Source organism: Nelumbo nucifera, chromosome 1, assembly GCF_055504915.1.
Source record: "Nelumbo nucifera cultivar China Antique chromosome 1, China Antique-T2T, whole genome shotgun sequence".
Taxonomy (NCBI): Eukaryota; Viridiplantae; Streptophyta; class Magnoliopsida; order Proteales; family Nelumbonaceae; genus Nelumbo; species Nelumbo nucifera.
This window is the reverse complement of record NC_142649.1, coordinates 214,046,337-214,062,027: the sequence shown is the minus strand read 5'-3', so window position 1 is coordinate 214,062,027 and position 15,691 is coordinate 214,046,337. Positions and strand designations below refer to the sequence as shown.

General features: G+C 34.2%; 1 protein-coding gene across 1 annotated transcript; it reads right to left on the bottom strand.

Moving 5' to 3' along the window:
* Nucleotides 1-1,917: 1,917 nt before the first annotated feature.
* On the bottom strand, nucleotides 1,918-3,971 carry LOC104604725 (dof zinc finger protein 1-like). Its single transcript, XM_010269214.3, has 2 exons — nucleotides 3,806-3,971; nucleotides 1,918-3,310 (listed from the first exon to the last, which is right to left on the bottom strand). The coding sequence occupies exons 1-2, from the start codon at nucleotides 3,827-3,829 to the stop codon at nucleotides 2,486-2,488; spliced, it is 849 nt and encodes a 282-aa protein (XP_010267516.1). The 5' UTR covers nucleotides 3,830-3,971; the 3' UTR covers nucleotides 1,918-2,485.
* Between the last annotated feature and the right edge of the window lie 11,720 nt (nucleotides 3,972-15,691).

Sequence of the window (15,691 nt, the reverse complement as noted above, 5' to 3'; positions counted from 1 at the left end):
GAAATACGAGCATTGTTAAGAGGACTCCAAGTAGCCCCCACTCATGGCGCAGACCATCCTTTGGTATTTTCAGATAACATTGCATTAGTGGAATTCGTAAATACAGATCGTGCATGCACTCAATGGATCGAGCAACTGCATCGAAGTCATCTTAGGAGGCTCGTTTCCTCTTTTTCTTCTACACATTTTATGCATATTTGTAGACAATATAATCAAACGGCCCATCTTTTTGCTTATATATTATGTAAGGGATAGCTCAGTTTACAGCTCTTGAAACTCCACTCATGTAAATTTCTCTATACTAATGAAGCTATGTTGGTTTGATAAAAAAAAAAAAAATGGTGGTGTAAATTAAGCTGGAGAAGGTCAGGTTGAGGTCAACCCTAGCCAGAGTCAAGGTTCTGAAGCTCCAACGGTAATCCTAATCGACTTTCAACCCAACCTAGTCAAGCCTAACCTTAACCCAACCCAAGCCCAAGCTGACCCGACTTTTCTACTATCCTTTTAAAATCTCTCAAATCCTCTTGACCTATGATTATAAGAGATCTAAACTGAACTTTTATGACCATATTCTAACCATATTGTTTATTGGTATTTATTTGTTTGATGTTTTTAACACAACAGTGAAAAAAAGGAATGTTTCAAATTATTAGGACCTACAGTATATTATAACAGATGTACTAAGAATTTAAGATGATGAAATCAGATAAAAGATAAAATTATAGAATGAAAATCATTAATGACAACTTATCATTAGGATTAAAGCTTAAAGCTCTGTTTTTATGGATTAAAACTTATCCAGGTAAATGCGTTTATTATTCTAAGTAAATATGACAATCCCCATTTTTATCATAAAAGTACATTATTAAAAGTTGTTTCATCCAAACGTTGAAAATTCTCCCCAGGTGAGGAAATTAATTATTCACCTACAAAATTGATCAACTTTCCCCCTCTCAAAATCCCAATAGACCCTACATATATACAATATCAGACTAATTTCATCAATCCTAACCCTAATCGAACCATCAATCCGACCCAATCCAATCCCCGAATTGGGTTTAGGCTAACCCAGTCCAAGATGTATATAATCCGGAGTAGTACACCAAAGCACAAATAAACCCATCAGTTGCCGTTACACCTGGTAGCAGTACGGATGGCTAAGTTGTTGATTTGCAATTTGTTGTCGTACTAGCCCATGTAGCAGATCCAGACCGATCAGGTTGGTGCATCTCCACGTTGCCTCGTACACAAAGCGGTGAACGACACAAGCAAAAACAAAACAAAAGGGTGCCCTTTAAATATAATTGGATTAGGTGAGTGAGTGGAAATGGAATGGAGAAGATTATTCTCCTGGACACGCTTACCCAGAAGAATGTTTGTGGGTCCCTTGCAAGCACCAAATCACATTGATCCGTCAGAAGAATTTCTTTTTTTAATGTTTAAAATATGGAAAAGGAGGGAAGATGGCATCAAAGTAATGATATCTTTCGAAGAAACCGGGCAACCCCCAGTCAGTGGAATGGAATGGAAGTAAGGGTTTAGGTGAGCGTTTGGGTGAGGCCGGTGGGCTGGTTTTCAAAACAACCAATGCACATTCACATTCCACTTCTTTCTTTTATTGCAATTGCATTAGCATTAGCATTAGCGTTAGCTCAGCTCTCTGTCCTACTACGGTACCATGTGAATGTGATTGCAAGAATTTGGATCATCATGGGTCACATACCTTTGCCTTGTTGTAGCTGTGTTGTGTTCTACTTCTCCTCCAATATAACTCCTACTACATACTTTGCTTAATGGAGGTGCTTTCTGGGCTGGAGGAATCTCGATCTAGTAGTGGTGCTGATGAGACTTGACATTCACTGATGCCTGTTTGTCGACAAAAGAAGGGAGAGGTGGGGCAAAAGGAAAGAAAAACTACAAACGATTGAAAGCCATCATCCATTCAAATTTAACAAGTCTTTTTTTTCTTCTGTCCATCAGGGTTACCAGTTTCCACATACATTTCACAAGCTCTTCCTACCTATAACATGCATGAACATAAGTTGTAGTAATTGTAATCCTAATAACCAAAAACAAGAAAAAAACTATTAGTGCCCATTTGCTCCTCCTGTGATAGGAGAAATCATGATTTTAGGCCTTAGTAAAAGCCCTAGAAGCAGTAGTAGTAGTCTTGCCCTGCAAAAGGAAACAGGACTAAAGAAAAAAGAAATCCCGGTTCTCCTGGACCTCTTCTTCTTGCCCTAGCAAGTATCCCATTTTGAAGCCAACCTAAAATGAGCTTCAAATCTTCACAATGGCTAAAGAGTACAGAGAAATAATTAAGAAAAAGAAATAAACAAAACCGTGTATCCCATCTGTTAGCAGTCTGAACAACTCCAAACAAGTCACCAGCCATGTAAGAAGAAGAGAAACACCAGTTTCTTCCTTTCCTCGTGCAATTATGGATTTCTTTTTCTTTTTTTTTTTCTTCACCTCAGCTTCTACTTTACCATGATCCTCCACCTAACGTCCCATTCCAATACCCAGTTGAATCTCCTTGTCCTCTATTCTGCTCAATATCATTTGTGTTTGAGACTTGTTTCAGATCCTCAAAAGGAAATAAAAGTCTGCCACTACTCTCTTCAACCCCTTGGAGATTTCCATACCCACCTCCAACTCCAAGTCCATCAAGAGAAAAACCAAGGCTTGGCTTGAAATCCTGCAAAGCAAATCCAGTTGGGTAAAACGAGTTCGAATCTAGAATTGGTATCGGCATGAAAGAATTCAACCCCCTTGAAGTAATTCCACTTCTCAGCAACTCAAGAGCCGAAAGTGAAGGTGTAGCAGTGGAAGAAGAACAAGGGTTAGGGCTGTCTTCGTTGGTGGTGGTCTCAATCTTGGGTACTCGAGCAAATTCGGAGATAGCCTGGAAATCTTGCGCGTATGGGAAAGCCAGGTTGAGGTCTTGCCCTTTATGGATCTTTAGGTTTTGAGAAGAGGATGTAGAGCTGGTTGGTGGGGTAAGATCAGGCAGCTTTTTTGAGGAGGCTGAAGCTGACGAATTTGAAGATCTCTTGTTCTTTCTTGAGCCTCCTCCAACAGGAACATTTCTGAGAGATCCACCTTCAGTCCAGTACCTTCTACAAGTCTTGCAGAAGTATCTTGGTTGAGTGAGACTATAGTTGTTGTAATAACAGAATTTGGTGCTTGTTGAATTGCACCTTGGACAATTCAAGGCTTGTTCTTTCTGAGGCTTGGCTCTCCTCTCTAACATAGGCCTCGAACATGCATTAGAGACCACCTCCTCCATTGGTTTCACCAGTCCAATCTCCTGGAACCCAAACAACCCAAAAAAAAATGAAATGATAAAAATAAAAACAACACACACACACACACACATATATCTAGATCATAACTCAAACATCTAATAAAAAGATGAAAGCAAGAAAATAATAGCAACAAACAGACAAAAGAACCAAACGATGGTGCATTAACTTTCAAGATTACACCAGCAAAAAGAAAGGAGAGAAGAGAAAGAGAAAAAAAAGGCAAATAACAATAACAAAAATTACCTTTTCCGTTGCTTTTGCGCATTGGCGAAAAGAAAGATAAAGTGCATTACTTTCAACACCAAGTGAAAAATTTAAATGATAGCCATCATCTTATTTCCTTTTTCTTTCTCCCTTTTTTAAAGAAGAAATCATCCACAACAATTTCTTCCAAAACAATTCAAATTGATATGGATTAGCTTTAGAAAACCAGGTCCCAGAAAAGAAATCCTATATATAATTTCATTGAAATGAGGAACTAAAAAGCAGATCCATACCTGTGGCCATTGAGCAGTATCCATGGCAGAAAAAGAAGAAGAAGAAGAAGAGTCTTTCGTGTCTTCCGAGAAAGAAAAGAAATCACCTTCTTTAATTCGTGGAAAAGGGTCTTAGAGCAAGAAAGAATGTCTGATATGGCTTGTGCAGTGGCTTTATGCATTGGCTTACTATATCTATATGAATGAAAGAGAGAGATGGGTTGTTTACATTTCTTCACAAACACCTACCATGAACCCTGATATTATTAGCATATTTTATTCTTTTGTTATCTTATAAATAAATTTTATTCACATGCGGGTTTTATTCTTTGTTGACTTATGGGTGGGTTGTGTATATATACAGTATAGTGTATAGTGCAATGGCAAGTCAGGATTCTTCTTCCCTTCCCATTCTCCTTTTGGGGAATTGCCTGATTGGGGTTTCTCTTCAGTTTGGTATTTGGTAGAAATTCGGTTCAGGCAGGCTCATTCCTAGACCTTTAGTCATGTTGGCACCCCGATGTCCAAGCCCAACAAGGAAACCCATCATCAATTTTTATCCACTCGATTGGTGGGGTACAAGAGATATAGATCGTTGAACCAGAATCTTTAGTAAATGAGAAAAAGATGAGGAGAGGGTGTGTCAATTGTCATGTGTCCCGTCAAGAAAGGGAAGATGGAAGGCAAGAGGCGACAAAAGAACCATGGTGGGACCCAGTTAATGAGAGTGGCTGAGTGGGAATAGAGGAGGAAATAAAAATTAGGGCTTAGGGAGGGGGTTGTGACAAGGATACGTTGAATTTATTGAAACCGCCAAATCTGAGTGGCGATCTTGGCTGCTGCCCCCACTACCCTAAAAAGTTGGTGGGGAAGGGTAAGGTGTGAACTCTAATCTCTGAACTGTAAACAGAATGTAGGCACCGATATTAATCCACGTGGCGTTTTTGACTGTTCGGCTCGGCTGCTGCTTCCTCCTTCTAAACTCGAATCCGGATTTCCTCCTCGCAAGTGCTTTTCGCTATCGGTAGACCTCTGACTGCCGGATTGGTGGAATCGGATTGATGCATCGAAAAGAGAGAATGGGAGATGTGTGCTTGGTGTGGTGGAAATAGATAATGAAGGTAAGGGTTTATTCATTCTAGGCGAGCGAGGGTGGGCTTTGCCTCTATATAAACAGAATATGAATAGGCCTGAGCCCAATGAAAATGGGAATACAGAATTTAAAACAAACTAGGAAATGAAAACATTTTTGGGTGGCAAGTTAGTGGTTCACCCATTTAAGTCAAGAATGGATAACATTAGAGTGTTTGATTATAAAATTCTTGCCATGGGCATCATTCTTTTCAAAATGAAAAATCAACAAAAATTGAAACATCCTGCAGCATGAAAGATAATCATGCCCCACCTTACTCATTTTCATTTCTTAAAAAAAAACTCTATGTCAACGGTCATTAATCACCATCCTAAGTTTACAAAACCACCACCATTAATGTTTATTGGCGGACTGTCGGGAAAACTTATGCCAACAAGCATTGATCATCAACCATCCACTGGTAAACATCTATGCGATGATTTTTGAGACATAGGTGGGTGGTTTATGACTACTAACAGTTTTGTTTAAAAATGAAAGAAAGCAACATAGGACACTGGCTAGCTTGAAAAGAATTTATTTTTAAAATAAAAGTGTTTGGTTTATAACAATATTATCTCATTCTACCCATTCTTATCCATTTTAGAATTTTATCTTGAATAAGAATGAGAAAGAATGAGATTTGAACCAAACATGACCATAATTAACTCTAGTTCCCTTTTATAAATAAGAAGTTTAGCATATTACCATTTATGGATACAATAATCTTCCTTATTTAATTTCTTTTTCATTCTTAGGATACGAGAGGGTATTTGGTTGGAATTATTTCCATAAATCATTAAGACTTGTAGCTCAAAATTGAATTTGAATGGTCCCATATGGACACACCTCTTATGTTAATGGATTTGCAATAGCGATGGCCAAATACCAAGGTCTATGTCCATATTTGAGAATACAGGGCAAGGCCTAAATAGAAAGGATCCACACTAAGGCCCATAAGCAAATTCGAGTTGGGGATAGGGTCCATTTTAAAAAAATAGAAATGCATTAAAAAATTTCTAACATTATGTATGATCAATTCTATATCTACCCATCTTTTGTTTTGTTGTCTTTTTCGTGTTCGGTAATGGATTAATTCAAGTCACATATTAATTGGAATTATAGGTAAGCAAAATAATTAGTAAAAAAGCAACTTGTTTGCAGATGATGATATTTTTTTCCAGCTTTCAAAATCAGTCATTTTTGCATTATAGACAACTTTTAAAATTTGAAATTAATTATATACCACAGTGACAAATTGGGTTACTGCTTTGTGTGGCAAACATTTGCTATCGGCAATTAATCAGCAATAGAAAGCAACCACGATGTTAGCACCTAGCTACCGGTAAATAAAAAAAATCAAAAAGTGATTTTTTTCTTTTTCTGATAAGACTCACAAGATATCTAGACCCAGAGGTCATCCGGGTTCACTAGGAATTGCTGGTGGGGTAGGACAATAGATTCACAATCTCTCACATTTTCCATTTTGTGGGGCTAACACAGAGAGAGGGAGCTTCATGTGTATTAGGAGCAATGGTTTGGTGAGGAAGGCAAGCTACAGTCGAACTTGGCCTTAATTGTTCTTGTATAAAGCTATGGCCAAACTGAACGGAGGGGTCTTACAGGGATGGCAGTTGATAGACTTCAAGTAGTTGGGACCAAGGGTGAGATGGTTAGGAGAAATAAAATGATAATTTGCATATAATATATGTCACTATATATTAAGTTCACATTTTGAGGACCTACACCACACATTTTGACCGTTGGATGTGGTTTGCATTCAAGATCCACCGTTGGATCTCAAAATCGGCCATTATATGCAAGACTGGATAATTTGGACCATTGGGTTAACTCAATGGATCCTAAATATCAAGTAAGAGTGTCACATCGAATCACCCATATGGTTGTTTCTTGAAACGCCCCACCAAATAGCCAACCATGAAAAAACGTTTATTTTTGCTGAGTTGTAAAGTAACTTTATGGGTTGTTTCTTGAAACGCCTAAAAAACATCAAACCAAACAAATCTATACTACTTTAAAAAGCACGAATAGCCTTAAGAATATTTCTGGAATTTTTTAGGATAAAATTTACCCTTCCATATTTAAATTTATTGATAAAAAATGAGAACAAAAGAGTAACCAATTATTGATATTAAATGAGTTAAGAAGAGACAATTATAAGATATTCAATGTATTCAATTTCCTCTCATTAAACCCAACAATTAAGGTATTAATTTGAATTCACCTTCATTGAATCATATATTTAAGGCATTTTTTTTCTCATCATTAAATTCTATTAATTAAATTCATGCATAATAAATTAATAATTCCAATAACATAAAAACTAAATTCTACTTGAAAAAATAGAGTTTTCATCTAGATGGTGATAAGAAATTAAATAATATAGAAAATTCAAAATAGATAAAATGCAATAAATATATAAATTTAAAAAATGAGAACATTTTTAACATCATATATTTGACATATTAAACAATAATAAGTATGATAAATAAGAAATATTTTTATTAATGATAAAAATGGAATGTAAAATTTAAAATCAATTAGAAATAAAACTATTTTTTCATTCTCTCTCATTAAATCTCATACTAAGGTATATTCTCTCATTAAACCCATAAAACTAATTTTAATAGTATAAAAATAAATATTTTGAAAAATAATTTGAAAACAAAACTATTTTCTTTCCTCCCATTTGTGGGTAAGAAATTCAACCATTTGGGGTCAAATGGGAAAATAAATAATGTCACAATTAAATAATAAAAAATTAAAATAATTAAAATATATAATACAAAAAATAAAAATTTTACATATCTTTAATAATTGTATATTCATCATACTAAACAAAAATACATATGAAATGTAAGAAGTAATTTTATTAGTGATTAAAATGGAAAGCCAAATTTAAAATCAACCAAGAAATGAAATAAAGTCATAGTCAAATAATAAAATTTTTAAAAATAGAAAATTGAAAGAATAACAAAAATAAAAGAAATAGAAAAAAATTTGGGCACATATCTAATGTTATATATTCCTAAAAATAAATATTGGGTACATCTCTAATATTATATATTCATTATATTGAACAGAAATAAGTATTATACATAGAAATAATTTTATCAATGATGGAAATGCAATACAAAATTTAGTGTCAACATAGAAATCAAACTATTTTCCTTTTTGGGTTGCATGTGGGTTAGTGGTTTAGGTCAAATGGATCTATCGATGATATGATAGTTAAATAATAAATATTTAAAAAATAAAAAGTACAAGTAATCAAGAGAATATATAAAAAAATTATATATTAATTATATTGAACAAAAAATAAGTATGATAAGTAAAAATTATTTATATAATATACATGATATATAATTTAAAATTGATCCGAAAGAAAAGAGATTTTCTTATCTAGATGGTGGGTAAACGATACAACTTTTCAAAAAAAATTCATGATGTCATAATTGAATAATAAATATTTAAAAAAGATAGAACACAAACAATGAAAAATATAGAATTTTGTTGCATTTGAGAACATTTATTATGTTATATATTCATCATAATAAACAAAAGTATTTATTAAAATAAAAATTATTTTTATTTATGATAAAAATGGAATATAAAATTTAATAATAATAATAATAATAATTATTATTATTATAATAGTAATAATAATTGTTATTGTAATTTAAAATTTTCACATGCAATGCATGTGCACATTTACTACAAGCATTTGAGTTTATTTTTAATCATATTATTACTTTTGTTAATTTTCAATTTTTATCCTAACTATGATATATCTAAAATTTAAATAATTAATATACAAACAAATTCCTACATGTATGTACTTAATTACTAATAAAGAAAAACGTTTAAATTTAATGTTATATCATCTAAACATTTATCAGATAAATGCTCCCCAATAAACACCAACGGTACCAAATACTTTCTAGGTTGCTTAAAAAGGAACTCAGAAGTCAGAACTACGTGATATACTGATATAATGAATGCGCATAGCAATTTCGTTGATTCTTTCTCCGTCTAACACTACTTTACTTAGAAATCCTATTTTGGATCTTTGGATGGGATCGATTTGGATCGTCATCCCCTCTGATCCAATTGTTTTTTTAAACATGTATATATATGATTAAATAGTTGAAAAATAATTGTAATTTTTGTTTTATTTATTTAACCTATTATGTTTCTTTTTTCTTTTAATAATTTATTAATTAAAAAAAAATGATATCGAAAAACCTCACCACCTTTTTAATAATTTATTAACCTTCGGCAACTGTAGATTTTAACGGCAACTGCAACGGTGTTCTTCCAGTCTTCCCTACTCTCCTTCTTCTCTACTTTTGTCCGTTTAATCAGAAAAGCCTCACCACCTTTTTCAGTTCATCCATTATCCATTTTAATCACAGAAAGATCAATCCTCATGTGCTGCAAATATCTCCAGCACTGGTACCAGCTCCGGTCTTCCCTTAATCAGAAAACCTCACCACCTTTTTCAGTTCATCCATTAACTATTTTAATCACAGAAAGATCAATCCTCATGTTCCGCAAATATCTCTAGCACTGGTACTAGTTCCAGAGATGAATAAGATCCAAAAATTCTTTACTGGGTCTTCCATGCCATCCTTCAAATTCAGTCCTACTACTGTAACTGACAATCGCATTAAAGTGAGTCGGGTCTGGACCGCCCGTTCACGTTACTATACAAGTATACAACTCTCATACCCAGAAGACCCATATACAAAAACCCATTTCCGTTTCACCAGTTAAGATCAAGAAAACTGAGCTTAATTATTTATTTCCGTTTGAGTCTTCACCATTTCTTTTCTTCTCTCTCTACAAATCAGAAAGTAGAATGTAGATCATTCTGGCCTGCTCGTTGCATGTTTCCTTTGAATACTGTTGTTGCAGTTTGAACTTTGAACACCGCTGATGAAGATTAATGGTTGGGTTGGGGGAACAGGTTTGAGCCTGAGAACGAGCGGTGAGAGATTTAAAATTCTGTCAGTATTAGCTTTTGTTATCAGTAATTTAACAACAAATGACGTGTCAAAATTTTTCAAACGCATCGTATCCAAAGTGTCTAATGTTTATATTTTTCCATTAGGCTTAATTTGGAAAGAGAGAAAAAGTATTAAGTACAAATATAGTATAAATACATATAAAATAATACAAAATATAAAATTTTACGCTCTACATATTTGTATTTTATATTTATACTCTCGGAGGCTTAGCATCAAAATCTGGTCAGGGGCCCTCTTATTAACCCAAAGACGCCATATTCATTCTTTTGCGTGAACATTGTAGCGCCTAATTGGGTCAAGAAGAAGACATTTGTGGGTCGTATTTTCATGTTATCCGAATGTTTCTTACCCGTTTTAGTTATTGTTGGCCGTTAATAATAATATTTTGAAACTAACATTTTATTTAAATGTCGTTTTTTTAGTATTTTTGTGGTAATATTTTTTAAAATATTAATAGAATAAAGAATTTTTGAAATGGTATAGAATTAATAGAAAATTATCAGAAAATATTAACACAAAATTAAATGCATTTTTAATGTTTTTTGTTCATATTGTTCTCTTAATATTTTCTTCTAGAATCTAGATATTAATATAAGAGAAATTTAGTAGAATAATATTAAGTTAACAAAAAATAAATGCCTTTTCTATATATATATTTTTGTTGTTTGCTTAATAAATCTCATGCATTGCACAAGTATATATATTTGGGCTTAACACCTGAGTCCGAGGTCGAGTCCAATGTTCCCAAACTAAGATCAACCTGTATTGTAATTTGATGTACTTAGGTTGGTCAATGAACCCATTCTAAAATTATACATATATGTATACATTTATACAAATATGTTTACATATATATATATATATATATGTATGTATATTATATATATGTATTTATGTATGTATGTATGAATGAATGAATGAATGTGTATAGTTGGGCTGGGCTCAAGCTGAGTTCAAGCTACCTAAGGGCTAGGCCTAGCTCAAAATAATAATAATAATAATAATAAAGCCCAAATTCTTGGGCCCTAGCCTAGCCGGAGGATTGAAAATCCAAGTCCAACCTGTGTAAAGTTTCTAGCTAAGTGGGTTTGAGCTCAGGCTGGGCCCGCCAAAGTTGCCCCTTAGCTAGGGGTGGCAAATTTTCACCCAATCCGTCCATTTACTAAGCAGGTTGTGTGATCAACCCATTACCCAATCCGCCCATTCAAATGGGTTGGGTTGGGTTGGGTTGTGGATAACCATTGGGTTAACCATTACAGACATAAGTATTAATTGCTTATCCTTTTTTTAAATTTTCTTTATTTGAATTAAATAATTTATAATTAATGCATTAAAATTCTATTAATTATTGACTAAATTTAGTTTTGTCTTGAATCAACACACTTCAATCAACATAAATCCAAATCAATTTGATCTGAATTCAGACCAAGCCAACGCGGCCTGACCCGATCGGGTACAAGTTGATCTGGGTCAACCCGAATCCAAAATAGATCCCCGAGCGGGATGGTTTGGTATCGCTTGCTCTGCCCGATTTGGGTTGCCCAGTCCAATCAATATTCACACGGCCTGGCCTGACCCAATACAAGCTGATCCGGGTCGCCCTGAATCCGAAACGGTTCGGGGCGAGATGGTTCGGTGTCCACATACTTTGGTCTAGACCGTCCGACCGACCAATATCTACACAATCCAACCTGAATCTGGACTGACCCAATTTACTTACATTGCCCGTTTCAAGTTAGTCAGTTCGGTCCCAAACCTGTGCACAAACCTGATATGGCCCGGTCCAAGTCAATCCACCATTGACTAAACCGGTCTGATCCGTCCGAATAGATTGATCTAGATCTAAACGGTTCAACCCGCCTTGATGTGATTAGCTCGAAGATAATCCAATTAAATAGTTCAAGTTGGTCTGACCGGTTTGAACTCAAGCGGTTCGGTCAAACCCGAAATCCAAACATAGTCAAATGACTTCGCTACTTGTGTAAAAATAGCATACATGTAATGTGATTTGAACCTTCACCACTTGTGTAAATAATAATTATAATTACCACCAAGCTATGACCAACTTATTTGTTAAGAGACAGTTTGTTTTTTAAGTTCATAAATACAAAATTAATGGGTTTGAACGGATTGAATTGGGTTAAAGCGGGTTTGGATTGAACCCAATCCATTTAATTTTACATAACTAGGTCATTAATGGGTTGGCCGATTAAATGAATTAGGTTGAAGCTCAACCTAAACCAAATCCAACCCAACCCACCCAATTACCACCGCTACCTTAGTTACCTCATTGTAAAATTAAGCGGTGTAGCAATTTTTTTTTGTTTTTAGTATTTAAAACAACACACTAACTTTTCAATGTAGGTGGAAATAGTGGGACTTGAATCCCCGTCTCTATTGAGACTACCAACTAACTTGCCAACCAAGCCACCAGTCAGTTGGCTCAGTTGGCGGAATAGTATCTTGGTACTCTCATCATTGCATCTAAGACCACGTGTGCAGAATATTGCATTTGGGACCCACTTGGTGTTGGGGTCCCAAATACAAAGATCATATTGGTGCCCCACAGCACCTCCAATTCGTGCATTGGGAATATCTCCCATGATAAGTCTAGGAGATGTTCCCAAGGGCTTTTGGCATTTTGTAAAAAAAAAAAAATCAAATTTATATTTATATACTAAATGGAATGTACCAAGGTGGCATTTGCCTGTTTTGTGGATTATTGTCAGGGGTGTTTTTTTTTTCGCATTTTGAGAGGGGGAAAAGTTGGTCAATAGGATTTTGGTTCCCGTTGACCAAGAATCCTATGTTTTTTTTTTTTCAGATTTATGTGTAGACTAGGGAAAGTTTATTTTCTTAGGTACTACTTATCCGGGTAAGTGATACCCATCTCCTAGGTGGGTAAATAACTTTCCCACCTAGGGAGAAAGTTGCCAACATTTGAACGGGACAAAAATGCCCCTTTTAATAATGGATTTTTATGGATAAAATGGTCATTGCCTTATTTACATGAGAAATAAAAGAACATGGGTAAATGCACTTACCCGGGTAAGTGTTTCCCAGGAAAAACTTACCCAGGTAACTACATTTACTCGGATAAGTAACTTACCAAAAAGCAAACAGGGCATCAAAGTCACTTATTTTTTTGGATTTTCTAATTTTAAAGTTGAACAAAATTACTCAAGTGATCAATAATCACCTTTTAAGACTTATAACACTCCTCATTAATACACATTTAACTCTCTCTCTCTCTCTCTCCTTAGCTCTTTTAATATTCTCTCCTCATTAATTATGCAATTAACTCTCTCTCCTCCGATAATGCATGCCACTAATTCTCTCTCATCCCCATAACTCCATTAAATTGCATAAAATACATTAACTTTATCTATCTATCTATCTATCTATATCTATATCTATATATATATATAATTATTAGTAAAGATTAATTATATTGAAATTGAGATATTCAATATTGCACTAAATAATCTACTTCAATTTAAAATTATAATCCATTTATATTCCATTTTAAAATAATACTTAAATAAAATAAAAAGATTATTAAATATTGTTATTCATAAAAATATTTTTATTAATATACAATTAATATAAGACTAATAGAAAATTATCAAACAATTATTAGTTTGTAATTAAATTTTATTAATTTAAAGCCAACTTAAGTTCCATAAAATATTACGTATAGTTTAATTATTTTAAAATCAATTTAACTTCCATTTAAAAATAAGAAAAATTATAAAAACCTCCTTGGGATTTCTAACAATCCTATGAAATTCCCCAGTGTTTTGACCTTATTAAAAGCCTCTCCTATTGTTTAAAAAAAAAAAGGAGCAAACACATTCCTTTTTGTTAGCATTCCAAATAAACGTAATGCTTTAATTTTACTTCACTTCAGCCTTTTTACCTTACTTTGTCCAAGAAGAGTAAAGAGAATATTTCTTTGAAAGTTATCTTGCAAAATAAATTGATGAAAGGTAAGGTTGAAACTTTAAATTATGTATAATACTGCGTTAATAATGATAAGGGTGTTTTGGTAATTTCAATGTCTTTATTACCAAAAAGCTAAGGGAAAGGAGATATTTGCACTTTTTTTCTCAAAACTATAGGAGAGGCCTTTGTTAGGATTAAAACACAAAGATGGTTTATAGAATTGTTATAGAGGATGCTTTTTATAATTTTACCTAAAAATAATAATAAACCAATAAAAATTAATAAAAAATAGCATTAAGATACAAAAAATAATACAAATTTATTTAGAGAATAGGAAATTGACCACTCTCACTAAAGCACAACTTAAACTGTAGTTGGATAAACTAGACATAACCCCAAAAAATAATACTTGAATTGAACTTAGATGGACACCATTTAATTATAAATGTCATAAAGCTCCAATTCTCCATCTTCAATTTTGCATACCCTATAAATAAAGTGTGTCCATTACATGGGTCCTGATTAGCTAACACAAAAATACAAGAAAAAGAGATAGAGATGTACTTTTTATCTCCCCTTGTCTAAGTTTCCAAATGGCAATCGATGGCTCCCACAACGTAAGCCGTCAAAAACACAGTTGGAAGTTGGAAGCAATACTCTCCAGACTACGACTAGGAGGGAGGAGATTGGTGGCAAATAGAAGCTGTCAGATTGAGGTGATGGGGGGATCTGGGGGTGTCAGTTGGACTGGATATGGTCCAATCCAATCCAGTCCAATGTGAGCCCATTATAAATGGACAAGGTCTAATCTAATCCAATGAATATTTTGACCAATTTGGATGGGTCCAATTCAAAGTTTGGACCATCCAATCTGTTCAAATTCATTTTGATTTAGATTGGTTTCAACTCAAACCCGGCCTATTGACACCTATATTTTTATCTTATATCAATGGACCAGATATTAGCTTGATCCAACCCAATCCAATATAAATTTGTTACGAACAGGCCAGATCCAATCTAATCTAATAAATATATTGGAATTGATTGGTCCAATTCAATATGCCTTGCTGGTCCGTCCAAATCCATCCAAATTAATTTTGTACTGAATGGGGTCCAATCCAAAACCGGTCTATTGACACCCTTAGTTGGGAATCCACATATAATAAATAGGTTCATATTAGAGCAGAATTGATGGTACATCACACGTGCAATTTCCTTTCTTCCTTGAAGTAATGTAAATAAAATGTGCGTGACTGTGCTGTCCTATCCGTCATGTTAGAGAAAATAGATGGTGAATCACACATCAGCAATTAGAGGCTGTTGTTACATGAGGTTTGGCAACTTGGATGGTATTTGATATCACTATTAATTATTAGGAAAAACTAGTCAAGCCCCATGCACTGCGAGACCGGATCTGCTCCTCACACCTGGTGCCTTACAGGTGCCTAACACGCACATCCTATCTTGCATTGGGAACATCTCCTGTATTTATTAGTTATTATTCATGGGAGATGTTCCCAATGCACGATGGATGTGCCTGTGAGGCGCCCATTTGTGAGGAGCAGATCCTGTCACATGCAGTGCACGGTATTTATTTATAAGTAAAATTGGAAATTAGATTTGGTCCTTATAAGACCTTGTTCAAACCATTTTCACAGTCCCTTGCAGCTTTGAGCTTTGCATTCGGATAATCTTTCCATAAAAAAAGGACACAAATACGAATATATTTCAAATTAGGGGTGGATTTGAGTCCAGTCAAGCCGAATATCTAGCTATTTGAAC

Bases quoted from the DNA above. Each gene is read 5' to 3' on its own strand.
- LOC104604725 (XM_010269214.3), bottom strand. From the start codon at position 3,829: ATGGATACTGCTCAATGGCCACAG. The intron at 3,311-3,805 runs GTATGGATCTGC...TTTGGGTTCCAG, and splicing joins ATACTGCTCAATGGCCACAG to GAGATTGGACTGGTGAAACC.